This window comes from Heterodontus francisci, chromosome 12 (genome assembly GCF_036365525.1).
Source record: "Heterodontus francisci isolate sHetFra1 chromosome 12, sHetFra1.hap1, whole genome shotgun sequence".
NCBI classification, from domain to species: domain Eukaryota; kingdom Metazoa; phylum Chordata; class Chondrichthyes; order Heterodontiformes; family Heterodontidae; genus Heterodontus; species Heterodontus francisci.
The window spans coordinates 105,489,804-105,516,821 of record NC_090382.1 but is presented as its reverse complement, the minus strand read 5'-3'; the positions used below and the strand labels follow the sequence as shown (position 1 = coordinate 105,516,821).

At 45.5% G+C, this 27,018-nt stretch overlaps 1 protein-coding gene across 2 annotated transcripts in view; it reads right to left on the bottom strand.

The window, feature by feature from the left end:
• The window catches only part of LOC137376045 (TBC1 domain family member 9B-like), a 61,567-nt gene that overhangs the window by 19,960 nt on the left and 14,589 nt on the right, over nt 1-27,018 (bottom strand). For both annotated transcript variants that reach the window (XM_068044021.1, XM_068044022.1), the window contains exons 6-16: nt 23,838-24,045; nt 22,858-23,064; nt 21,556-21,708; nt 19,952-20,102; nt 15,843-16,057; nt 14,968-15,085; nt 14,090-14,375; nt 13,278-13,407; nt 12,504-12,602; nt 9,681-9,749; nt 1,751-1,991 (exon numbers count right to left, since the gene is read on the bottom strand). In XM_068044021.1, the coding sequence (XP_067900122.1) occupies nt 1,751-1,991; nt 9,681-9,749; nt 12,504-12,602; nt 13,278-13,407; nt 14,090-14,375; nt 14,968-15,085; nt 15,843-16,057; nt 19,952-20,102; nt 21,556-21,708; nt 22,858-23,064; nt 23,838-24,045 (1,877 nt within the window). The remainder of the gene's footprint in view (nt 1-1,750; nt 1,992-9,680; nt 9,750-12,503; nt 12,603-13,277; nt 13,408-14,089; nt 14,376-14,967; nt 15,086-15,842; nt 16,058-19,951; nt 20,103-21,555; nt 21,709-22,857; nt 23,065-23,837; nt 24,046-27,018) is intronic.

The window sequence follows — 27,018 nt, the reverse complement described above, 5'->3', positions numbered from 1 at the left end:
ACGCACTTGGGAAGTCCTGAGGTTGTGAAAGGTGCTATAAAAATGCAAGTCTTTTTTCGTGGGGTCACAGGTGGTCTGCTGCTGAACTGTGCAAACCAAATTATGTTTCTATACGGTGAAGCATTAGCTGAGGTAAGCCAGGGCAGGAATATACTGCAATTGGTTCTGGCAACATCTGGACTGATTAAGATATGCATACAGAGTCAAGCTCCATGATCAAACCCCTGGATTCAGACATTTTTTAAAAATTCTTTCATGGGGTGTGGGCGTCTCTGGGAAGACCAGCATTTGTTGCCTATCCCTAATTGTCGTTGAACTGAGTGTCTTTCTAGGCCATTTGAGAGGGCAGTTAGGAGTCAACCACATTGCTGTGGGTCTGGAGTCACATGCAGGCCAGACCCGGTAACGACAGATTTCCTTCCCTAAAAGACATTAGTGAACCAGATTGTTTTTTTTTTTTAACGACAATCCATGATAGTTTTGTGGCACCATCACGGAGACTAGCTGTCAATTCCAGATTTTTATTAATTGAAATTTAATTCCACAGGGCATTAGCCTGGGCCTCTGGATTACTAGTTCAGTGACATTACCACTACACCACTATCTCCCCATGACGTAAGGGCACTTGGGTTAAGATACTGGAAGGCCCTACTGTGCATACAAGGAGTGTGTTTCCTACATTAAAACAGTGAATACATTTCAAATACTGAAATATTAACAGTGGTCTGGCAGCATCTTTAGAGAGACAGAGACAAACAGAGTTAACATTTCAGCTCTGTGACCTATTTGTCAGGACTGACATAGAAGGGGGTGAAAGGAAGATATAAAAACTGAACGTTGGAACAGATGGTTTAGAATTTGGTTAAGATCGATCAGTCTGTAGAGCGAGTTTGGAATTGGTTTGTATTCTCCAGCTAAACTCAAGGTTTTGTTGCAAGTGTTATTAAGTGTTCGTTTAATTATCGTATGCCGAATAAATCTGTGCCATCTGCCATTCAATGTCTATGAACCCTATTGATTTGAGGAGGGAATTAGAAGATAGATTCATTGCTTTTCTACACGCCTTTCACAGCCTCAGAATGTCTCAAAGTGCTTTACAGCCAATGAAGGACTTTTGAAGTCTGGTCACTGTTGTACAGTAACTAGTGGTAACCATGGTAACCAGTTTGTGAATGACAAGCTCCCACAAACAACAGTGATAAACACTCAGATAATGTTTCAGTGGTGTTGGTTGAGGGATAAACATCGGCCAGGACACCAGGGAGAGCTCCCCTGCTCTTCTTCATAGACCTGTGGCATCTTTTACATGAACAGGGTAGACAGAGCCTCCATTTAGCATCTCACTTGAAAGATGGCACCTCGAGAGTGTAGCACTCCCTAAATTTTGGCACTGTGTCGGCCTCGATTAAGGACACAAACCTCTGCAGCGGGGCTTGAAGCTACAACTTTCTGACTCAGAGGTGAGGGCACTACCCCTGAGCCATGGCTGACACTCAAATAAAAACAGGCACATTTACCCCTCCTTTAACAGGCTAACCGCATCGGGACCTCCCTTCTCCTCCCATCAGGTGCATACGAAATAGGAGCAGCAGTGGGCCGGACAGTCTGCTGTGCCATTTAATAAGATCATGGCTGAGCTTCTAAACTCAACTCCACTTCCTGTCCTAGTTCTAGACTAACACACAAAGAACATTCACTTGGTGTGTTAGTGGGGACACTTTCAGGAGAGGAGTGGAAAATGAGCACGTACTCAGCCCGGTGACGAACTCCTTGAAGCTGATGAGCGAGTCTTTGTTCTGGTCCAAGAGGCGGAACATGCGCCCAGCAAGGACCTGAGAGTGTAATCCGCAGGTCCACGGCGAGAGAGCCACGAAGAGCTCGCTGAACTGCTCTGCATCGATGCGATACTGCTCCAGGTACGGTTGGCTGAGGTCACGTCTCTCCGCTGCACTGCTGCTCCCACCCCAGTAACAGCTCATCATGTGCTTGGCCTGAGGGGGAAAGAAAACACCATTGATGTAACGACTTCCATTTAGATCGTGGCTTTAACATAGTAAAACGTCCAAAGTACATCACAGGAGCATTATCAAACAATAAAATCAACACTGAGTCACAAAGGGATATTCGGGCAGCTGACTGAAAGCTTGGCCAAAGAGGTGGGTTTTAAGGAGTGCCTTAAAGAGTGAGAGGCGGAGAGGTTTCGGGAGGGGATCCCAGAGCTTAGGGTCCAGGCAGCTGAAGGCACCACCAATGGTGGAGCGATTAAAATCAGGAATGTGTATAGAGGCCAGAATTGGAGGAATGCAGATATTTCGGAGAGTTTTAGGGCTGGGAAGATTACAGAGATAGGGAAGGGCAAGGCCATGGGATTTGTAAACAAAAATGAGGCTTTTAAAATCAAGGTGTTACTGGGCTGTGAAGCTGCTTCTGATGGAGAGACACAAAAGAGTGCCAACTCCTATCTCTGCATCTATAAATATGTAAAAAGAAATCAAGACAAGAACCAGCAGATATTTATAGGGTTTTCCTCCCACCTCAGAGCTATCAGCTCAAATCCAACCTGATACCAGACTCTCCTCTGTGTGTCAACTGTAAGACACTGATATGAACAAGGAAAAATGATTCGGGGGATGTGGGTGTTGCTGGAAAGGTTGGCAGTTATTGCCCATCCCCCAGTTGCTCCTCGAGAAGGTGGAAATCATGCTAAACCTTTTCAAATCTCCGGTTAGGCCTGGAGTACTGTGTACAATTCTAGGCTCCATAGTTTAGGAAGGATGTCATGATGCTGTAAAGGGTATAGAGAATGGTTACCAGGGTTGAGGGGGTTCAATTATATGGAGAGATTTGAAAGCTAGAATTGTTCCCCGTCAAGCAGAGTGGGAGAAGGGGTGACCTAATGGAGGCATTCAAAATTATGAGGGGTTTTGATACTTTAGAATCTGCTTCATCTGGCGAGTGGGTCAGTAAACAGGAGGTTATAGAATTAAAATAACTAGCAAAAGAACGACTGGGGAAATGAGGAGAATTTTTTTCACAAAAAGGGTTGTTAATACCTGGAAAGAGATTCCTGAAAGGGTGGTGGAATCAGATTCGACAGGAGCTTTCAAAAGGCAACTGGACACGTAAGGGCTTGAAGACTGATTGTCAGGGTTATGGGGAAAAGCTGGACTAAATTTTTACAGTTCTTTCAAAGAGCCAGCACAGGCACAATGGGCTAAATGGCCTCCTCTTGTGCTGTAATATTCGATGATTCTCTATAAGCAGCAGGTTCGAAAAAGGACAGGTTCACATTTCCAGGAAGGGAACCCGAACTTTCAACTTCATGGCCTAACACTTCCTCTTTCAGATACCAACTGACCTGATGCGTAGGAACACAGGAGCAGGAGTAGGCCATTCAGCCCATCGAGCCTGCTCTGCCATTCAACACGATCATGGCTGATCATCCACTTCAATCCCTTTTTCCCACACTATCCCCATATCCCCTTCTGTCATTTGTATTTAGAAATCGGTCAATCTCTGCTTCAAACATACTCAATAACTAAGCTTTCACAGCCCTCTGGGGTAGAGAATTCCAAAGATTCACAACCCTCTGAGTAAAGAAATTTCTCCTCATCTCTGTCCTAAGTGGCTTCCCCCTTATTTTGGAATTGTGTCTCCGGGTTCGACAGCCCCCAACTAGGGGAAACATCTTTGCTGCATCTACCCTTTCTATCCCTTTAAGTATTTTGTAGGTTTCAATGAAATCACCTCTCATTTTTCAAAACTCTCGAGAATACAGGCCCAGTTTCCCCAATCTCACTTTATAGGACAGTCCCACCACCCCGGTAAAAAGTCTGGTGAACCTTCATTGCACTCCCTCTAAGGCAATGATATCCTTCCTAAGGCAAGGGGACCAAAACTGCACACAGTACTCCAAGTGCAGTCTAACCAAGGTTCTATACAATTGAAACAAGACTTTACTACTCCCCTGTACTCAAATCCTCTTGCGATAAAGCCAACAAACAATTAGCATTCCCAATTGCTTGCTGCACCTGCATGTTAGCTTTCAGTAACTTATTGACAAGGACACCCAGGTCCCTTTGTACATCTACACTTGCTAATCTCTTACCATTTAAGAAATACTCTGCACATCTATTCCTCCTACCAAAGTGGATAACGTTTTCCATATTATATTCCATCTGCCACATTCTTGCCCACACATTAAGTCTGTCCAAATCCCCTTGAAGCCGCTTTGCATCTTCCTCACAACACACATTCCCACCTAGTATTGTGTCATCCGCAAACTTGGAAATATTACATTTAATCCCCACATCCAAATCATTGATATATATTGTGAACAGCTGGGGCCCAAGCACAGATCCTTGTGGTACCCCACTAGTCACAGCCTGCCAACGTGAGAATGACTCGTTTACTCCTACTCTCTGCTTTCTGACTGTTAACCAATCCTTAATCCATGCCAGTATATTACCTCCTATCCCATGTGCTTTAATTTTGCTAACCAACCTCCTGTGGGGGACTTTATCAAAAGCCTTCTGAAAATCCAAGTATACCACGTCCACTGACTCCCCTTTATCAATTCTGTTAGCAACATCCTCAAAAAACTCCAACAGGTTCCTCAAACGTGATTTCCCATTCATAAATCCATGTTGATGATGTCCAATCAGATCATTATTATCCAAGTGTCCAGTTATCACATCCATTAGAATAGATTCTGGCATATTCCCAATGCCTGATGTTAGGCTAACAGGTCTGTAATTCCCCGTTTTCTCTCTCCCTCCCTTCTTAGATAGTGGGGTGACATTTGCAACCTTCCAATCTGCAGGAACCGCTCCAGAATCTATAGAATTTTGGAAGATGATCACCAATGCATTCACTATCTCCATAGCTACCTCTTTCAACACTCTAGGATGTAGAATATAATGTCCTGGGGACTTATCAACCTTCAGCCCCATTAATTTCTCCAATACAATGTTCTTACTAATACTAATTTCCTTCAATTCCTCATTCCCCCTAATCCCTTGGTGCTTTCTATTTATTTCTTTTTAATTGATACAGTTGACCACCAATGCCTCTCCATCGTCCTCTGGCTGGGTGGAACTGTACTTGCCTGGTTTCATTTGTATCTATCCAGTCGTAACCAGAGGATCACCTGCAATGGCTTTTCTTCTCACTTCTGTAATTATTTCTGCCATTCCTGAAGCATTTCTCCTTGGACCCTCATTTTTCTCATCCGCATGCTGCCCCTTGGTGATATTGTCTGAAGCCATGGCGTTGGTCTCCACATCTATGCTGACGATACCCAGCTCTACCTCTCCTCCGCCGCTCTTGACCCCTCCTCTGTCTCTAAATGGTCCGACTACTTGTCCGACATCCAGTACTGGATGAGCAGAAATTTCCTCCAATTAAATATTGGGAACAAAGAAGCCATTGGTCTGAATTTTATGTGACCCCTCGGGATGGGAGTGGAGGCGAGGTGTCAGAAGGCAGGAGTTCTGGGGGTGGGAGGTGGGGTGCTGAGTGCCCATCGCCTTCCCGACGCCTGCCAGTTTAGACCCTTGTGGCTGGCGGCCTCCTAGCGGGGTCGGGCGATTCTCTCCCTTGGGGGGTGATCCAGGGCCCCTGATGGCAATCGTCACCCCCATCCCGTCGCCAGGGCCTGCCTGAATGTTCCCGGCGACCCCAACCCCACTTAGCGCTCCCGGGTGCTCTGGACTCTTGGGTACTGCAGGGCCTCCTGCAGTGGTCACTACTCCTACTCGCGGTGCCTGTACTGCAGAGCTGCTGGCCTTTCAATTGGCTGGCAGCTCGGAGGCGGGAGCTCATCTCTTAAAGGGACAGCATCCTGGATGGCAGGCAGTGAATCGCCTGCCCACTGTGGAATTGCAACGGGGGTCCGATGGAGAGCAGAGGCGGGCCTTCCCCCCCACCCCTTCCGGCCCACCAATGGGACCCCGTCGTCAGAACAAATTCAGTCCATTGTCTTCCATCCCCATCACAAACTCTGTTCCCTCACCACCGACTCCATCCCTCTCCCTGGCAACTCTTTAAGGCTGATCCAGACTGTTCACAACCACAGATCCCCGCCGTCACTAAGACTGCTTATTTCCACTTCCTTAGTCTCCCACGTTCTCCCCTCTGCAAACTTGAGGACATCCAAAACTCTGCTGCCCATGTCCAAACTCACTACATCCCGCTCATCCATCATCCCGATGCTTGCTGATTTACACTGGCATCCAGTCAAGCAACTCCTCAATTTTAAAATCCTCAACCTTGTTTTCAAATCATTCCATGCCCTCACCCCTCCCTATCTCTATAATCTCCTTCCCTCGAGGATTCCTCATTTTAATCATTCCACCACTGGCGGCCCTAAGCTCTGGAATTCCCTCCCTCTATCTCTCCGTTTCCCTTTCTCTCCTTCCTTCTTTAAGATGCCCCTTTGATCAAGCTTTTGGTCATCTGGCCTAATATGACTCAGTGTTCTATAATGCTCCTGTGAAGTACCCTGGAATGTTTTATTACATTAAAGGCCCTATATAAATGTAAGTTATTGGTGTTATAGGATCATAGAAACTTACAGCACAGAGGTTGGTCATTCAGCCCATCGTACCTGTGCTAGCTCTTTGAAAGAGCAGTCTCACTTACTGCCACATCTCTGCTTTTTGTTCTTTACCCTGCAAGTTCCCCATCCTCAACTACCTATCCAACTCCCTTTTAAAATTATTTATGGATTTATCTTCTGCCACGTTTTCAGGTAGAGCATTCCAGATCCCGACAACCCTCCGAGTGCAAACATTTCCCTTTATCTCCGCTCCAGATCTTTTGCCAATGATTTTGAACCAAAGACCTCTGGTTATTGGTCAACCCATTAGAGGGAATAGTTTTGCTTTATCCACTTGATGGGCCACATGGCCACCTTCTGTGCTGTAAATGACTGATTCTACTCCATCAAAACCTCTCATCACCTTAAAAATCAAATACTGAATCAGGAACAGGGACTCACCAAAATTAACATAAGCAAAATAACATTAATGAAGAAAGTAATGGCATTAAAGAGTGACAAATCCCCAGGAGCAGATGGTTTCCATCCCAGGGTTTAAGAGGAAGAGAACATTGCAGACTTAATTTTTTATTTGTTTCATGGGATGTGGGCATCGCAGGCAATGCCAGCATTTGTTGCCCATCCCTAATTGCCCTTGATGCCCAAACTATAATCTTCCAAAGTTCTCTCAATTCAGAAACCATTCCTTTAGATTGGAAAATCGTGCATGTCACTCTGCTGACTAAGCCAGAGAATTATAGACCAGTTAGCCGAACATCTGTTGTCAGGAAATTACTCGAGTCTATAATTAAGGATAGGGTGACTGAACACCTTGAAAATTTTCAGCTGATCGGAGAGCGCCAGTATGGATTTGTAAAGGGTAGGTCATGCCTGACAAACCTGAATGAATTTTTTGAAGAGGCAACTAAAGTAGTGGACTGGGGAATACCTATAGATATTATTTATATGGGCTTCCCGAAGGCATTTAACCTAGTTAGGAAATCAGCAGGAGACAGAGAGTAGGGATAATGGCAAAATGTGACTAGCAGTGTCCCACAAGGATCTGTATTGGGGCCTCAACTATTCACTGCATTTATTAATGATCTGAGATGATAGGGTAGAAAGCTACACATCCAAGTTTGCAGATGACACAAAGATAGGTAGCATTGTAAGCAGTGCAGATGGAAGGATACAAAAAAAAGGTGAGTGCTAGATTAAGTGAATGACAAACTTGTGGCAATTGGATTTCAATGTTGGCAAATGTGAGGTCATCCAATTTGGACCTAAAAAGGATATAACAGGGTACTTTCGAAATGGCGAAAAGCTAGAAATTGCAAAGGCCCAAAGAGACTTGGGGGTTCAGGTCCACAGATCAATAAAATATCATGAACAGGTACACAGAATAATCAAAAAGGCTAATAGGCTTCCACGCTTTATTGCTAGAGAACTAAAATACAAGGGGGTAGAAGTCATCCTTCAGCTACACAAAGCCCTGGTAAGACCACACCTGGAGTTACTGTGAGCAGTTCTGGGCACCATAACTTAGAAAGGATATATTGGCCTTGGAGGGAGTGCAGTATAGATTTACTAGAATGATACCTGGACTCCAAGGGTTAAATTACGAGGAGAGATTACACAAACTAGGACAAAAACAGAAAATGTAGGAAATACTCAGCAGGTCTGATAGCATGCGGACAGAGAAACAGAGTTGACATTTTAGGTCCAAGACCAATTGTCATACTGTTTCTCTCTCCACAGATGCTTCCAGAACTGTTGAGTATTTCCAGCATGTTCTTTTTCTTTCAGATTTCTAGTATTCCCAGTACTTTGCTCTTACATAAACTAGGATTGTATTCCCTGGAATTTAGAAGATCCAGGGTGATTTGATCAAAGTTTTCAAGATATTAAAGGGGACAGACAGGGCTGATGGAGAGAAACCATTTCTGCTGGCTGGGGAGTCTAGGACTAGGGGAAGGCTATAGTCTACAAATTAGTGCTGGACCTTTCAGGAATGAAGCTAGGAAACACTTCGACACGCAGAAGCTGGTAGAAGTCTGGAACACACTTCTACAAACAGCAATTGATCCTAAAAACTGAGGTGGTAAATTTTTGTTAACAAAAGGTATGAGGGGATATGGGGCAAAGGCAAGTATATGGAGTTAGGTCACAGATCAGCCATTATCTCATTGAATGGTGGAACAGGCTCGAGGGGCTGAATGGCCTCCTCCTGTTCCTATGCTGCTGCTGCTTCTTCTTCTTCTTCTTCTTCTTTGGCCTCCTTGTCTCGGGAGGTGGTCAGTGGTTTGTGAAGCAGCGCCTGGAGTGGCTATAAAGGCCAATACTAGAGTGACAGACTCTTCAACAGGTGCTACAGAAAAAATTGGTTGTCAGGGCTGTTACACAGTTGGCTCTCTCCTTGTGCTTCTGTCCTTTTTCCTGCCAACTGCTAAGTCTCTTTGACTCGCCACACTTTAGCCCCGCCTTTATGGCTGCCCGCCAGCTCTGGCAATCGCTGGCAACTGACTCCCACGACTTGTGATCAATGTCACAGGACATCATGTTGCGTTTGCAGATGTCTTTAAAGCGGAGACATGGATGGCCGGTGGGTCTGATACCAGTGGCGAGCTCGCTGTACAAAGTGTCCTTGGGGATCCTGCCATCTTCCATGCGGCTCACATGGCCAAGCCATCTCAAGCGCCGCTGGCTCAGTAGAGTGCATAAGCTGGGGGTGTTGGCCACCTCGAGGACTTCTGTGTTGGAGATACGGTCCTGCCACCTGATGCCAAGGATTCTCCGGAGGCAGCGTAGATGGAATGAATTGAGACGTCACTCTTGGCTAACATACGTTGTCCAGGCCTCGCTGCCATAGAGCAAGGTACTGAGGGCACAGGCTTGATACAGGCTTGTGTCCTATGCTCCTAAAGCCTTTATTAGGTCAGCTCTTAACCTTCTCTGTTCCAAGGAGAACAGTCCTAACTTTTCCAACCCCTTCTTATTCCTAGTAATAGCCTGGTAAAACTTCTCTGTACCCCTTCTAAGGGGTTGTCCACAATGTTCCAGTTGTGGTCTAACCAATGATTTATAAAGTTCTAATCTGACAGTTAAATGAGTGATTGAGTTATCGTATTACACATCTGCTGACCTTGAAAAGTACGTAGAGTTCCTCCAGTTCCTCGATACTGAAAGCAGTGTCCGTCAGGATAGCTCGCACCTGGAGACAAACACAAAAGAAAATATAGAATTTGTCAGTGAAGGAGAGAAACAAGCTGCACTTTGGTGTGCACAGATTTCTACAAAAATCACTACATTCTTGTAGGTTGTTGTAACTCATCAATCTCACTCAGAAGAGAATGTGTGTGAAATAAGAATGCAGAATGTTAATTGTATATTAATTCTGTTTAATTGCATGCAGGTGGTGGGCATTAACTGTAGATTCACTTGTGCCCCCTTAAATAGACACGGACGGAAACTGTGATTGTTGGCTTAGGAGGTGTATGCTTGTAATGTGTAACTCTGTAAATAAATGCTTATATAAGTGTAAGGAGTGGCTCCAGTTCCATCCTTCACTAACTGGCTTTCTGGAATATAACAGGGGCTGTGATTAAGACATGAGAGGACAGTGCATGGAAAGTTGAGCCTGCATCAAACTCAAGTTAGACCACTAAGGTTCAGCCGTGGCACTGCCACCTTGGAGTCAGAGGTTGCGGGTTCAAGGTCGACTCCAGACACTTGAGTCAAAATCCAGGCCAACACTCTAGTACTGAGGGAATGCTACACTGTCAGAGGTGCCATCTTTCGGATGAGACATTAAACCGAGGCCCTGTCTGCCCTCTCAGGTGGAGGTTAAAAGATTCCGTGACCGCAGTTTAGAAGAGGAGCAGGGGAGTTCTCCTTCATGCCCTGGCCAATATTTAAACCTCAACCAACATCACTTAAAAAAAATGATTATCTGGCTATTATCACATTGCTGGGAGCATGCTGTGTGTAAATTGGCTGTTGTGTTTCCTACATTACAAACAGTGACTACGCTTCAAAAGTACCTAATTGGCTGTAAAGTGCTTTGGGATGTCCCAAAGTTAAGACAGGTGCTATATAAATGCAAGTTCATTCTTTCTTCCTTCCTTCCTTGGTAGCTTTTAGCAACACAAGGTTAAAATAAGGCTTAATAACTGGTTTGTCCAGTTTTCTTTCTGTGGCTAGCAATACTGATTTTCTGGAGACATGAAATTAAATTTAAACTAGTAATAAAACTGGCGGATGTGCATCCCCACCCCCCCAAATAGTTCAGATTGTAAATGCACCTTACAATGCTCCAGCACAAAATCTAGCAAACTCCCCAAGTTTGACACTGGTCTGTATTGAGCTTGAGAGTGTCACTATTGTAGGGAGCTCTGGGGTAGGTAAACCAAACAAGCAAACATTGTCCTCATGCATGATTCAAACCCATGGTCAAATAGAGCACCGACAGTCAACTTGGCTGAGATAGGAGGTGGCAACAGTGTAGTGGGAAGAAAGAGGAATCTAATTTTTACCACACAGTAGGGATTTTAGCTGAACTGGTCTTCAATTTCATCAACATTTCCACAATATTAACCTTTGGTGTCATTTGAAATGCAGCATGGAAAATGCCTGACTAAACTTCGCAATTTTCTTTTTTTTTTAAAAAAAAAGGCACGTCATAGAATCCTCAACATAGAAGGAGGCCATTTGGCCCATTGTGCCTATGCTATCTCTTTGAAAGAGCAGTCATGTATAGCCCCAAATTCCCGGTTTTTAGCTGTAACCCTGTAAGTTTTTCATCCTCAAGTACCTGCCCAAGTCACTTTTAAAATTATTTACGGAATCTGTTCAGATCCCGACAACTCTCTTTTTAATAACATTTCTTCTCATCTCCCCTCTAGACCATTTGCCAATGATTTTAAATCTATAACCACTAGTTATTGACCCACTCGCCAGAGGGAATTATTTTTCTCTATCAAAACCTCTCATCATCTTAAAGACCTCTAGGTCACCTCTTAACCTTTTCTGCTCCGGGAACTTGGTCAGCTAATTAGCTAAAATTCTTTCTCAATATTGTGAAATACCTGCTGTGCAAGTCTCCGTCTGTATAGGTAGAAATGAAAATAATGAAAAAGAATTCTAATCTGTGCTTACATGAGTGATTCCTTCAGCTTAGTAAATCAAGTTGTTGAGCACCAGATTCCCAATCAACATCCTGGATCCAGCTGTCACTCAGACCTGTTGGGCCATAGCGAGGAACAGGTCTCCACTTAATCTTCTTCTCTTCTCCAGACAGAAAAGTGCCACAGCCTGCTCCACCTCTACCGACAACTGCAACCTCTCAATGCGGGCAACATCCTGGTAATTCCTTTCCGCGCTTGCCTGGATGGGTGCAGCTCCAACAACACTCGAGAAGCTCGACGCCATCCAGGACAAAGCAGCCCGCTTGATTGACATCCCATCTACCACCTTCAACATTCACTTCCTCCACCACCGACGCACAGTGGCAGCAGTGTGTATCATCTACAGGATGCACTGCAGTAACATGCCAAGCCTTTCTCGACAGAACCCTCCAAACCGGCGACCTCTACCACCTAGAAGGACATGGGCAGCAGACGCAAGGGAACGCCACCACCCGCAGATTTCCCTCCAAGCCACACACCATTCTGACATGGAAATACATCGCTGTTCCTTCACTGTCGCTGGATCAAAAACCTGGAACTCCCTTCCTAACAGCACAGTGGGCGTACCTACACCACACGGACTGCAGCAGTTCAAGAAGGCAGCTCGCAATCACCTTCTCAAGGACAATTAGGGATGGACAATAAATCTGGACTTGCCAGCAACACCCACATCCCAAGAATGAATAAAAAAAATGCCCCAATGGTTCACCGTCCTTTTCGTTACATGGGCGTGTTGTAATCGACCAGTTGGTTTCAAGACTGTGGAATAACCGTTTGCTTACCACACTCCGTTTGGCTGTGTCCTCCAGCGTCTGTATGACCTTCAACCTCTGCTTGAATCGCATCTGCTCAATGGCATCTGCTCTGGTTGACCCGAATTTCTAAACACAGAACAAAGTTGTTCCTGAGATAGGTGATCTCACCCCGTTTATTCCATTCCCCCCACCCAACAACCACAGACCTCTCCCGAGGAAGCTGCCACCAGCTGCAGTAAAACTTCCAAGGCCGGCATCAGGCCCTTTGGTGTCTCAAACAAGGGGCCAGTTTTCAGAGGAATCCTAGGCCCTGAAATTCCTAGGTTGGATTGGATGGAAGCAACATTTCCAACAACCCAATCCTAGGAATTTCAGGGCCTGTGATCCCCCTTGAAGACTGATCCCTTGTTTGAAGCACGATTTCCCCCCAGGGCCAGGAACTTCAGCGAGTTGGGGAGAAACACTTGGTTATGCCAACATTCTCCCCACCCCATTTGCAAAGACCCTTTAAAGTCCAATGGTGTGGGGGAAGGAATCAGCTGCAGTTGCAACTTCCTCCCGACAAGAACTCCCACAAATTTCAGGGGCCTGTGTGTTAGCAGATTAGTTAACAAGTGGGATTGGAGGAGGAGGAGGGGGGTGGGGGATGCTTGGAGGGGATGAGCCATCCTGCTCAGTCAACTAGCCCATCAAATTTTCTTGCAGAACACGTCAACATCTTCACACAAAAAAAATGGAGTAGCCCAGAAGGAGCAAACAATTTAATTCCAGGGAAGGTCCTCATCATAACGAGCTACTCACCTCATATGACGACTTAATCAGTTCAAAGATGTCTATTTGTGGTGGAACATCATTGCCATTAGTGAGTAAAGCATGCAGATGTGGGATGGGCGGTGAAGCACTCTGCTGGTTGCAAACATTGTCCAGGTACCTGAATTAGGGAAAAAGTAAATTTATTTTCAGGAACAAATGACTGCACAGGTACAGTAACCAACATTTAGACAGTGTTTTTGGAACAAATTTTAAGCTCAAGGTTCACATTTAAGGGATGGAACAATTCCCAAGTTTGGGCAGCTCGTGCCAGTGTCAAGATAAAAAAGTAAAGCTCCCTCTACACTGTCCCCATCAAACACTCCCAGGGGAGGTACAACACAGGGTTAGATACAGAGTAAAACTCCCTCTACACTGTCCCAGACACTCCCAGGACAGGTACAGCATGGGTCAAATACAGAGTAAAACTCCCTCTACACTGTCCCATCAAACCTAATACTGATAAAATGAAACCCAAAAATCTAACTGTCGAATTTGTTCCTGTGATCTGGAATGTATTGCTTGAAAGGGCAGTGGAAGCAGATTCAATAGTAACTTTCAAAAGATAACTGGATAAATATCTGAAAAGGAAATATTTACAGGGCTATGGGCAAAGAGCAAGAGCAGCAGGAATAATTGGATAGCTCTTTTCAAAGATCCAGCACAAGCAATGATGGGACAAGTGGCCTCCTTCTGTACTGTAAGATTCTATGAAAATACCTACAATTCTCCTAGCGCAGCACGTGACCTAGTTTGGTTGGGGTTGGCTGAGCATAGGCCAAGCCAGTCAGTCAGTCAGTCACCTGCCGAGGATGGTCATGGCCTCCCCCTCATCAGAGCAGTTTAATAGCTTCTCCATATTGGCCTCCAGCACTGCAAGCGACACCTGGAAGATAACCTTGATCCCCTCGTAGAAGAAGCAGTCAACCACCACCACGGCGCTTTCAAATGGCATGACACTGAGGAAGAGCGTCAGGAACCAGGAGAGAGAGATGGTGCTGATAACACCCAGCTCCTGCATCCACTCATAGAGAAGGGGAAGGTGCTCCCGTGTCAGGTCCTCAAACACACCCTGATCCACCAGCGCACCTGCCAAAAAACACAAGAAAAAAAATCATCCCATCACCATCCTTCTTTATTGCTCCAATGTGCAACAACTCTTGACAGATTGCCTTGTTCTACTGGTTTGGGATTCCAACACAACTCCCCTAACCGTAAACATACCGCTCAGAGTCTTATGAGGAATGGTTGGACAGGCTAGGCGTGTATCCGCTGGAATTTAGAAGAGTAAGAGGCGACTTGATTAAAATATACAAGATTCTGAACAGTCTTGACAGGGTAGATGTGGAAAGGATGTTTCCTCTTGTGGAAGAACCGAGAACTAGGGGTCACTATTTAAAAATAAGGGGTCGCCCATTTAGGACAGAGATGAGGGGAAATAGTTTCTCTCTACCTAGCCTATCAACTCCTTCAATAATCTTAAACACCTCAATCAGATCACCCCTTAATATCTTCGATGTTTGAGAGAATTTAAGTCTAGCATATACAACATCTCCCCATAATGTAACGCTTTTAGCCCTGGTAACCTTCTGGTGAATCTGTGCTGCACCCCCTCCAAGGACAATATATCTTCCCTGAGGTGCAGTGCCCAGGCTGAAGGCAAAGGACTGTTTCAACTCACCGACTACCCTGGTGTTGTAGTAATCAGGCAGCATCCGTTCACAGAGTGCAATCAGGAGCCAGAAAGCTTCTTCTTCATTACAGTATAGTAACAGGACTGAGGTGACAATATTCATGGCCTGCAAAGAGCAAGGAGACAAAGGTCAGAATCTAGCCCGTCAGAGGAACACTCAACATACAGAAAGAGAGAAGGTCTCCAAACAATGAAGCAGTGAAGATGTAATGGCAGGAAATGGCTCAGCTGGTTAAGGGAGCGCCAAGTGTCCTGGGACCCAGGACAATCTCAGCATACAATCCCCGTGTAAGCTGATCTCAGCTGAGCAGCTAGTTGGGGCATCACAACTTGCGTCAATACTCCTGAAATAAGAAAAGGGTGATGGGAAGGTGTATGTTTGCATGTGTGCGTGTGCATGTTGGGCTGTGATGCCCTCTCCAGCCCAATAGTTAACCAAAGAGAGAGAGGAGAGCTGGTTATGACATGCCACTCAACTCTCCCTTAACCAAAAAGTAGAGGAGCGGTCCCCTTAAAATGGCCTCGCCAAACTATCTACCCGCATCAAACACATTGGCAACATGCACAATGATCCTTAAGGATACAGCACCCACTATTTGCGAACAGCCTACACTTTGCTAAATGCTTTGAGCAAACGCTGCTACAATTTGCTCTGTATTTAGTGCAAAACACAGACTCTGTACCTGCAGTTTATCTTCTGCAATACTGCACCAGGTGGAACAACCAATGCCGTGCCAGGTGGCCGGAAGTTGCTCCGCGCTAGAACTGAACATGAGCACAAGTACCACCCAATGCCGAGAAGGTGCCTGTGCTGCTGGGATTGGGGGGAGTGGGGTGGGGGGGGGGGGGGGGGGTGTAATCACCTGGCAGTACCCGATGTTGGGGTTGCGGAATGCATAAGCAGTCAGCACCCTCCGCAGGGCGGCAATGCCCATCTCGTTCTGAAAGGCTGGGTGCTCGGGCATCGAGCGATGCAGATCCCTCTCGATCTCCTCGGTGGCCAAGTTATACTTGCCCACAGACTCCTGCACCAGATCAGAGTAATACCCTGGGTGCGTCACCATCTCATTCAGTGCACCTAATGGGGTAAAGGAACAAACAACACAATGAAAGGACGTCACTGAATTACTCCCGACAATAACACTGTAACACTCACTACGTGAATTTATTTCCTGATTTTGAAGGCGGTGAGGAGGAATGGACGGGGGTGGGGGGGGTGGTGGGGAGAAACGATGGCTGGCTTTTAAAAGTAAAAGACAGACTCGCATTTATATAGCGTCTTTTACAGCCTCAGGACGTCCCAAAATGCTTTACAACCAATTAATTACTTTTGAAGCATACTCACTGGGGTAATATAGGGAGCATGGCAGCCAATTTGTACACAGCAAACTCCCACACAGCTATGAGATAATGAGACTTTTTTTTGTAAAAAGTGGTATTGGTTGAGGGATAAATATTGGTCAGGATACTGGGGAGAACGTCTCTGCTCTTGAAATAGCAGCCATGGGATCTTCTATGCCCACTGGAGAGGGCAGAAGGGGTCTCGGTTTATTGTCTCATCCAAATGATGGCATTTCTGACAGTGCAGCACTCCCTCAGTACTGTACTGGAGCGTCAGCTGGATTATGTGCTCCGGGTTCTGGAGTGGATCTTGAACCCACAATTTTCTGAGTCAGAGCTGAGTGTGCTACCCACTTTTAAGGTTGGATGTAGGCTGTTCATTGTAATGAGGGGGGAGACTTTTGGCTCTATGAAACAGATCAAAACCAATCTATTTTTACAATGATGGGAATTCACTTTCTGCTTCCCTTGCCTTAAAGATTAAATCAGTTAGAAACATATTCGGGGATCAGAAGCCCAGACATGTTACAGGAATGTTTGAGTGGAAAATAAACTCCACACATAATCAAACTGGCTGAGGAATCAATTACTTACACACTCTCACACACACTAATGGTATTATCACTGGACTAATAACCTGGAGTATTGCTCTGGAGACATGGGTTCGATTCCCACCACAGCAGGTGGAATTTGAATTTAATTAATAAATCCGGAATTAAAAACTAGTCTAATGATGGCCATGAAACCATTGTCGGATGTTGTAAAAACCCATCTGGTTCACGAATGTCCTTTACGGAAGGAAATCTGCTGTCATTACCTGGTCTGGCCTACATGCGACTCCAGACCCACAGCAATGTGGTTAACTCTTACATGCTCTCTGAAATGGCCTAGCAACCAATGGGGTAGCACCACTACTGACCGAGCACTAAAGGACATAGCTGCTAGACTGGGTCTGCGGCAGGTGGTGAGGGAACCAACACGAGGGAAAAACACACTTGACCTTGTCCTCACCAATCTGCCTGCCACAGATGCTTCTGTCCATGACTGTATTGGTAGGAGTGACCACCGCACAGTCGTTGGAGACTAAGTCCCGCCTTCACAGTGAGGATACTGTCCATCGTGTTGTGTGGCACGATCGCCATGCTAAATTTCGAACAGATCTAGCAATGCAAAACTGGGCATCCATGAGGCGCTGTGGGCCATCAGCAGCCGCAGAATTGTACTCAACCACAATCTGTAACCTCATGGCCCGGCATATCCCCCACTCTACCATTACCATCAAGTCAGGAGACCAACCCTGGTTCAATGAAGAGTGCAAGAGGGCATGCCAGGAGCAGCACCAGGCATACCTCAAAATGAGGTGTCAACCTGGTGAAGCTACAACACAGGACTATCTGCGTGCCAAACTGCATAAGAAGCATGCGATAGACAGAGCCAAGCGATCCCATAACCAACGGATTAGATCTAAGCTCTGCAGTCCTGCCACATCCAGCCGTGAATGGTGGTGGACAATTAAACAACTAACTGGAGGAGGTGGCTCCACAAATATCCCCATCCTCAATGATGGGGGAGCCCAGCACATCAGTGCAAAAGATAAGGCAGAAGCATTTGCCACAATCTACAGCCAGAAGTGCCGAGTTGATGATCCATCTCGGCCTCCTCCTGAAGTCCCCAGCATCACAGATGCCAGACTTCAGCCAATTCGATTCACCCAGCGTGATATCAAGAAACAACTGAAGGCACTGGATACTGCAAAGGCTATGGGCCCTGACAATATTCCGGCAATAGTACTGAAGACCTGTGCTCCAGAACTTGCCGCACCCCTAGCCAAGCTGTTCCAGTACAGCTACAACACTGGCATCTACCCAGCAATGTGGAAAATTGCCCAGGTATGTCCTGTACACAAAAAGCAGGACAAGTCCAACCCGGCCAATTACCGCCGCATCAGTCTACTGTCAATCATCAGTAAAGTGATGGAAGGTGTCATCAACAGTGCCATCAAGCGGCACTTGCTCAGCAATAACCTGCTCAGTGATGCTCAGTTTGTGTTCCGCCAGGGCCACTCAGCTCCTGACCTCATTACAGCCCTGGTTCAAACATGGACAAAACAGCTGAACTCAAGAGGTGAGGTGAGAGTGACTGCCCTTGACATCAAGGCAGCATTTGACCGAGTATGGCATCAAGGAGTCCTAGCAAAACTGAGGTCAATGGGAATCAGGGGGAAAACTCTCTGCTGGTTGGAGTCATATCTAGCGCAAAGGAAGATGGTTGTGGTTGTTGTAGGTCAATCATCTGAGCTCTAGGACATCACTGCAGGAGTTCCTCAGGGTAGTGTCCTAGGCCCAACCATCTTCAGCTGCTTCATCAATGACCTTCCTTCAATTATAAGGTCAGAAGTGGGGATGTTCGCTGATGATTGCACAATGTTCAGCACCATTCGTGAATCCTCAGATACTGAAGCGGTCCGTGTAGAAATGGAGCAAGACCTGGACAATATCCAGGCTTGGGCTGATAGGTGGCAAGTAACATTCGCGCCACACAAGTGCCAGGCAATGACCATCTCCAACAAGAGAGAATCTAACCATCTCCCCTTGAAATTCAATGGCATTACCATTGCTGAATCCCCCTATCAACATCCTAGGGGCTACCATTGACCAGAAACTGATCTGGAGTAGCCATTTAAATACCGTGGCTACAAGAGGAGGTCAGCTGCTAGGAATCCTGAGGCGAGTAACTCACCTCCTGACTCCCCGAAGCCTGTCCACCATCTACAAGGCACAAGTCAGGAGTGTGATGGAATACTCTCCAGTTGCCTGGATGGGTGCAGCTCCAACAACAGTCAAGAATCTCGACACCATCCAGGACAAAGCAGCCCGCTTGATTGGCACACCATCTACAAACATTCACTCCCTCCACCACCGACGCACAGCGGCAGCAGTGTGTACTATCTACAAGATGCACTGCAGCAACGCACCAAGGCTCCTTAGACAGCACCTTCCAAACCCGCGACCTCTACCACCTAGAAGGACAAGGGCAGCAGATGCATGGGAACACCTCCAAGTTCCCCTCCAAGTCACACACCATCCTGACTTGGAAGTATATCGCCGTTCCTTTACTGTCGCTGGGTCACAATCCTGGAACTCCCTTCCGAACGGCACTGTGGGTGTACCTACCTCACATGGACTGCAGCGGTTCAAGAAGGCAGCTCACCACCACCTTCTCAAGGGCAATTAGGGAGGGGCAATAAATGCTGGCCTGGCCAGCGACGCCCACATCCCATGAATGAATTTTAAAAAAACACTCACACAATTATGGATTCTGGGGGTCAACAGGAGCTTTCACGACTGTGATCGAATTACTTTTGTGCAGATCGGCTGTGATTTAACTGATGACAGAACAGGTGCAAGGGGTAGAATGGCCTCGTCCCACTCCTATGTTCCATTGAGTTTGGTGTCTAATGCAGATTAGACACAAATAGTTAAAGGTCTTCAAAACTGCATGATTAGCCCAAAGAAATAAAAAAAAAACACAACATCCCATCCCCGTCCCACTCTGTTCCCATTCTGTTACGACTGAAAAAAGACAACCGTGTATTCAAGCAACCCTGGATATTCCCCGAATGCGGTAATACCTGAAAACAGCAACCAGAGTTCTCCTCTCAGGGACTCTGGCAACCCCTTCAGCACAAGATCGCGAGTCTTTGACGTGCGATACATACACACTCCGCGGCCAAATTCAAAGAAGTGAATGTTCCAGGATTCCTCCTTCATCTTCTCCTTAGCCTGCCCAAAAACAGAGAGCCTTCAGTAAGAAACAATAAGGAGCATCACTCAACCTTCACTCTGCACAGCAGAATTTCTTGGAAAATTTCAGCCCATGTGGAGTTGCAACATTCCAACATCCCCGCTCTCATCAAGAACATTTTCACCCTTCCTGATTTTGAACACTTGTGTTACATCTCTCATTAACCTTCGCTGCTCCAAGGAGAACAAACCCAGCTTCTCCGGTATCTCCACACAACTGAAGTCCCTCGTGCCTGGTAGGAATTGCTAGATGACCAGGGTCCATCTAATTCACCTTGCACCATCCTGCTAGTCGAATAATACAATTATGGGAGTTGTTGACTAATCACAAGAATCAATTTCTATTAATCTAGACCTGAGGGTGAGGAAGCCCCCCAGTGGTGGAGAGCTTTGGGAACCATAGATCCAAAAATCAACCTGCTCCTTCCAAGTTACACTCACCTCGCGTTATGTCTCAAATTATTCATATACTGTATTTCTGAAAGAAATCCATCTAATTTACATGCGAATGAATCAATTCAATCTGCTTCCACCATCTCCCTCGAGAGCCTGCACCATAGATTGACCCTTTGCTCACTGAAATATTATTCCCACAGATTCATTTTGAATCTACCCTCTGCAAGTGCAAGCCATAGACTTTGATTCGACTGCTCTGGACAAGGTGAAACAACTATATCTAATTACAATTTACTTTACTTAATGGTTACATCACAGAAACAGGCCATTCGGCCCAACAGGTCCATGCTTGTGTTTATGCTCCTCACAAGCCTCCTCCCATACCTCTTCATCTCACTCCATCAGCGTATCCTTCTATTCCTTTTACCGTCAGTGTTTATTTAGCCTCCCCTTAATTGCAACTATGCTATTCACCTCTACCATTCCTTGTGGTAGCAAGTTCTACATTCTCACCCTTTTCTGGCTCGAGAAGTTTCTCCTGAATTCCCTATTGGATTTACGAATGACTATCTTATATTTATGGCCACTAGTTCTGTTCTTCCCATAAGTGGAAACACTTTCTCACCTTCTACACTATCAAACCCTTTCATAATCTTAAAAAACCTTGATTAAGTTGCCCCTCAATCTTCTCTTTTGTAAAGAAGAGTCCCAGCCTCTTCAATCTTGCTTGACAGGTATAAACTCTCAATTCTGGTATCATCCGTGTGAATCATGTCTGCACCTTCTCGAACGCCTCTATATCCTTTTTATAACATGGAGACCAGAACTGTTTACAATACTCCAAATGTCATGTGACTAAGGTTCGATACAAGTTGAAAATAACCTCCCTGCTTTTCAAGCCTATCCCTCTAGAAATGAGCCCCAGTGTTTGGTTAGCTTGTTTATGGCCTTATTAATTTGTGCTGTTAATTTTCGCCTCCAATCCCTTCTGCTGCATCTGAATTGACATTAGGTCGACATTCCAAAGCCGTCGTACCATCTTCGGGCTGAGTTCCTCTGGCGGCTCTCTGCGGAAGATGGTCATCAGTGCACGGGTGGCAGTGGGGGCAGCTTCGGTGTTGTCCAAGGCGACCTCTGGGCTTGGTGTAGAGGGACTGGGCGAGGACACTTCACCCCGTTCCAGGAGAACCTGAAACAAAAAAAAAAAAAACTACAACAAGCTCATCAGAAACCCTGGGTAGCCTCCTCACCACTTCTGCACCTGTGATTAATGCAGAAGTCTTGGTACCTCAAAGTTCTCTTCGAAGTTTAGCTGGGTGTGAATGGTATCAGTTAAATAAATTCCATGCATTACTGTACAGTCCAGGTGTCAGTAATTCACTTAACATGTGACTCAAACGACTGAGCAGTGCAGCTTGGTAAGATCATCTATTGGTGGTCAGAACTGGAGGGAGGGAGGGAGGAAATGTAGCGACCAATTTGAACATTGCAAGGTCCCACAACCAGCTGAGACAAAAGGTCATTGATCTGAAACGTTAATTCTCTGTTTCCCTCTCCACAGATGGTGCCTGACCTGCTGAGTATTTCCAGCATTTTCTGTATTCAGTTATGATTAATAATTTACTTCTATGTTGGTTGAGAGATTAAATGTTGGCCGAGGACACCAGGACAAACTCCCCTGCTCTTCATCAAGATAATGGCTGTGAGATATTTTTCTTTTAGCTTGTTTTGAGTGGACCATCTGGAAAAGTCAATTTTAAAAATAGGTCGACTTCTTCCATTTCCTTCTGCCTCACCTCCTCCAGTGAATTTTCATCAGCAACAGAACTTGAGTCAACAAAGGCTAGTCTTGGTTAAAAGACGCCACTGATGGATACTTGGTAGAAGCTGTCTAAGGATCAGTGCAAAAAAACTGGGAGAGGGGAATAAACAGCAACAACTTGCATTTATATAGCCCCTTTAACGTAGTAAAACATCCCAAGGTGCTTCACAGGTGCTTATCAAACAAAACTTGATACCGATCCATGTGAAAAGGGATATTAGGGAAGATAGACAAAAGCTTGCCCAAACTGGTAGGTTTTAAGGAGCATCTTAAAGGACGAGAGAGGCAGAAAGGTTTAGGGAGGAAATTACAGAGCTTACAGCCAAAGCAGCTGAAGGCCCAGATACCAAAAGTGGAGTGATCAAAATCAGAGATATGCAAGAGAACAAAATTGGAGGAGTGCAGAGACCTTGTAGCGTCATTGGGCTGGAGGTTACAGAGCTAAGGAGGGGGTCATGGAGAGATAATGAAAACACAAATATTTAAAAAAAAGAAGAAAGAAAGACTCTGAGTTACCTCCTCCTCTGTGTTTTTGGGGCTTCGCAGCTCTTCCTTGCTGTAACGTCTCCTGGATGATGTTCGTTGGAGAAAGTCTGAGATTCTCTGCACCAAGAAATCCCTGTCCTTCAGGTTAGCGAAAAGGAAAGTCATTTTGTTCTTGGTACTGATCGACAGAGGGCTGGGTAAAACACTGGAGCTATCTGCCTTCTCCACAACAGTCACCTAACCAGACCAGAAAATGATGAGTCAACACTCATACGTGTCACAAGATTGAGACTGGGACCCAGTCGTTCTTTCTCGTAAACCTTTTAACTCCCTCAATTTTTTTACTCCATCAAACTGCGTCAAAATCCTTTTACCAGCTCGCCCCTCAGCTTTCTCTTTTTTTTAAAAAAACAGCCCCAGCCTATTCTACTTTCCTGACAGTAAACCTGTGTTCCAGTATTACTGTAAATCGTTTTTGTACCATCACCAGTGCCTCTGTATCTGTTTTATGATATGGAGATCAGAACTATGCAGATATTCCAACTGTGGCCTAACCAAAGTTGAATACAAATTCAACATAATTTCACTGTTTTTAAATTCTATCCCTCTGGAAATAAACCCCAGTGCTGCGTTTTTTTAAAATTGCCTTATTAAGCCATGTTGCTACTTTTCATGATATGTCTCCCTGTATTCTCTGAGCCCTGTTCCTCTACCCCATTTAGACTCTAATTATTCAAACAGTATGTGGCCTCTTTATTCTCCCGACCAAAATGTATCACTTCACACTTACCTATATTGAAATTAACTGACATTTATTTCAGAAAATAATAGAGGAATCAGACGACACGTCTTGAAACTAGACAACAGGCCCTCATAATTTAACCCTTTAAGGGTATCGAGCATTTATGTTGCTTTCTCTTTATCTCCCTGTACTGAAGCCATCAACTCAAGCGTCCAATCAAAAAAAAAAATCAGTGCTGGGTCACCCAGAGAGCAAGTGGCCTTCTCACCTCACGCAATGGTATAATTAGGTTGCAAACGTCCTCCTCTTTACTAGCAAAGCAGATGTAATTGTTGGAGACAAACATCTGTCCCATGATGTGCATTTTATTGAAGGGGGTCCAGAGCGTGCAATCTGTGTGCCCGTCCAACCTCTCGTCCTTTGGGAGCTGGAACGTGGATCTGTATCGCTCACTCTTGGCCCGTGCATCCAGGTCCCTGCAGGTGAAGGACAGAAAGAAACAAACTGGTGACGAGGGTCAATGAGAAGGGAATACTTTTGATGACACCAGATGCTAAAGAGATGATTGAAAATTGAAAGGTTGAGAAAATGGACAAGTTGTTCACTATTCAAATTAAAACCCAACACCTTGAGTCCTTCTTCGAACAGGACCAAACCAAGTAAATGCACGCCAAGTCTATTTTAACCCGGACTTCCTCCACGTGACTGTTATGAAAGAAATAACTTGCATTTCTGTAGTGCCCTCAAGACATCCCAATTTTCTTTACAGCCAATGAGGTACCCTTTGAAGTGCAGTCACTGTTGTACTATCGGGAAACACAGCAGCCACCTTGCACACAGCAAGATCCCACGAACAGCAATGCGATAAATGACCAGATAAAAATCTATTTTGTTTTGGTGATGTTGGTTGAGGGATAAATATTGGCCCAGGACACTGGGGGAGAAATACCCTGCTATTGCTCGAATTTTTGGGATCTTTTACATCCACCCGAGAGGGCAGAAGGGACGTCAGTTTAACATCTCATTTGAAAGACAACACAATGCAACACTCCCTCAGTATTGTTCTGGGATTAGATACTCAATTCTCTGGAGTGGGAGCCTGAATATCCACCCTGATTTTATTCTTGAACGGCCTGGCTCTAATTTTAAGCTTGTGCCCCCTTCTTCTCAATTCCCCCATCAGAGGAAATAGTTTCTCTGTGCTGCCACGGACCCACAACTGACACCCTCCACTGCTGAGAAAAACAACAGTGGCAACATAAGAACATCACCAAATTTAAGTTACACACCATCCTGACTTGGACATATCTCACTGCCCGTTCCCCATCACTGAGTTAATATTCTGGAATTCCCCGCTGTGGTGTGGCAACATCTTCATCTCAGGCACTATAGCGATTGAAGGAAAAGTCCCACCACCACCTCCTCCTCACAACCAATCAGAATGGACTTTAAATGTGGTCTGAGGACAAGTATTGAAAAAAGAATGGGAGCAATTTGAAGGTGCAGGACATGTTGAGGAGGCTGTTAAAAAAAGCATATGGGATCCTAGATTTTATAAATAGAGGTGAAGATTACAAAAGCAAGGAAGTTATGCTAAACCTTTACAAAACACTGATTAGACAATGCTGTGCTCAAACCTAGGCTCCACATTTTAGGAAGATTGTCAAGGTCTTGGGCAGGGTGCAGAAGAGATTTCCTGGAACACACCAGAGATGAGGGATTTCAGTTACATGGAGAGACTGGAGAAGCTGGGGTTAGTCTCCTTAGAAGAGAAGGTTATGGTGTGATTTAATAGAGGCGTTCAAAATTATGTGGGGTCTAGCGGCAGGCTAACTAGAGGACACAGATTTAAGGTAATTGATAAAAGAACCAGAGGCGACATCAATGACCTTCCTTCAATTCTAAGGTCAGAAGTGGGGATGTTCCCTGATGATTGCACAATGTTCAGTGACTCCTCAGATACTGAAGCAGTCCGTGTAGAAATGCAGCAAGACCGGGACAATATCCAGGCTTGGGCTGATAAGTGGCAAGTAACATTCACGCCACACAAGTGCCAGGCAATGACCATCTCCAACAAGAGAGAATCTAACCATCTCCCCTTGACATTCAATGGCATTGCCATCACTCAATCCCCCACTATCAACATCCTAGGGGCTACCATTGACCAGAAACTGAACTGGAGTAGTCATATAAATACCGTGGTTACAAGAACAGGTCAAAGGCTAGGAATCCTGCGGCGAGTAACTCACCTCCTGACACCCCAAAGCCTGTCCACCATCTACAAGACACAAGTCAGGAGTGTGATGGAATACTCTCCACTTGCCTGGATGGGTGCAGCTCCAACAACACTCAAGAAGCTTGAAAACATCCAGGACAAAGCAGCCCACTTGATTGGCACACCATCCACAAACATTCACTCCCTCCACCAGCGATGTACAGTGGCAGCAGTGTGTACCATCTACAAGATGCACTGCAGCAACACATAAAGGCTCCTTAGACAGCACCTTCCAAACCTGCGACCTCTACCACAAGGGCAGCAACCGCATGGGAACACCACCACCTGCAAGTTCCCCTCCAAGTCACACACCATCCTGACTTGGAACTATATCGCCGTTCCTTCACTGTCGCTGGGTCAAAATCCTGGAACTCCCTTCCTAACAGCACTGTGGGTGTACCTACCCTACATGGACTGCAGCGGTTCAAGAAGGCAGCTCACCACCACCTTCTCAAGGGCAATTAGGGATGGGCAATAAATGCTGGCATAGCCAGTGACGCCCACATCCCATGAATGAATTTTTAAAAATTTCCTTTACGTAGTGCTCAATGCTAACACCCAGAATTTAAGATGTTCCATTCCATTAACTCGAAGAGCACAAATTTCACCAATAAGCAGTGGAGGATAGAACAAAGAAAAGGATGAACAATTAATGACCAACAACAACAAATAAGCCCTGGTTAGACCACACCTGCAATACTATGTACTGCCATAGAAGGAGTGCAGTGCCGATCTACCAGAATGTTACCTGGGCTACAAGGATTAGATTCTGAGGAGAGATTACATAAACTTGGCTTGTATTCCCTGGAATATAGATAATTCATTGAGGTTTTAGGATTTTGAAAGGAAGTGAAAGGGTAGATGGAGAAAAACGTTTTATTTTGGTAGGGGAGTCTACGACAAGGGGACGTAACATTAAAATCAGAGCAGAGAAGTTAGGAAACATTTCTTCACATGAAGGGTGGTAGAAGTGTGGAATCCATCCCACAAAAAGCAGTAGATGCTCAGCTCGATGAATAATTTTAAATCTGAGACCAATAGATTTTTGCTGGTCAGGTGTATTAAGGCACATGGGACCAAGGTGGGTGGGAGTTAAGATATCGGTCAGCTATAATCTGATTGAATGGCGGAATATGCTCAAGGGGCTGAATGGCCTCCTCCTGTTCCTATGACA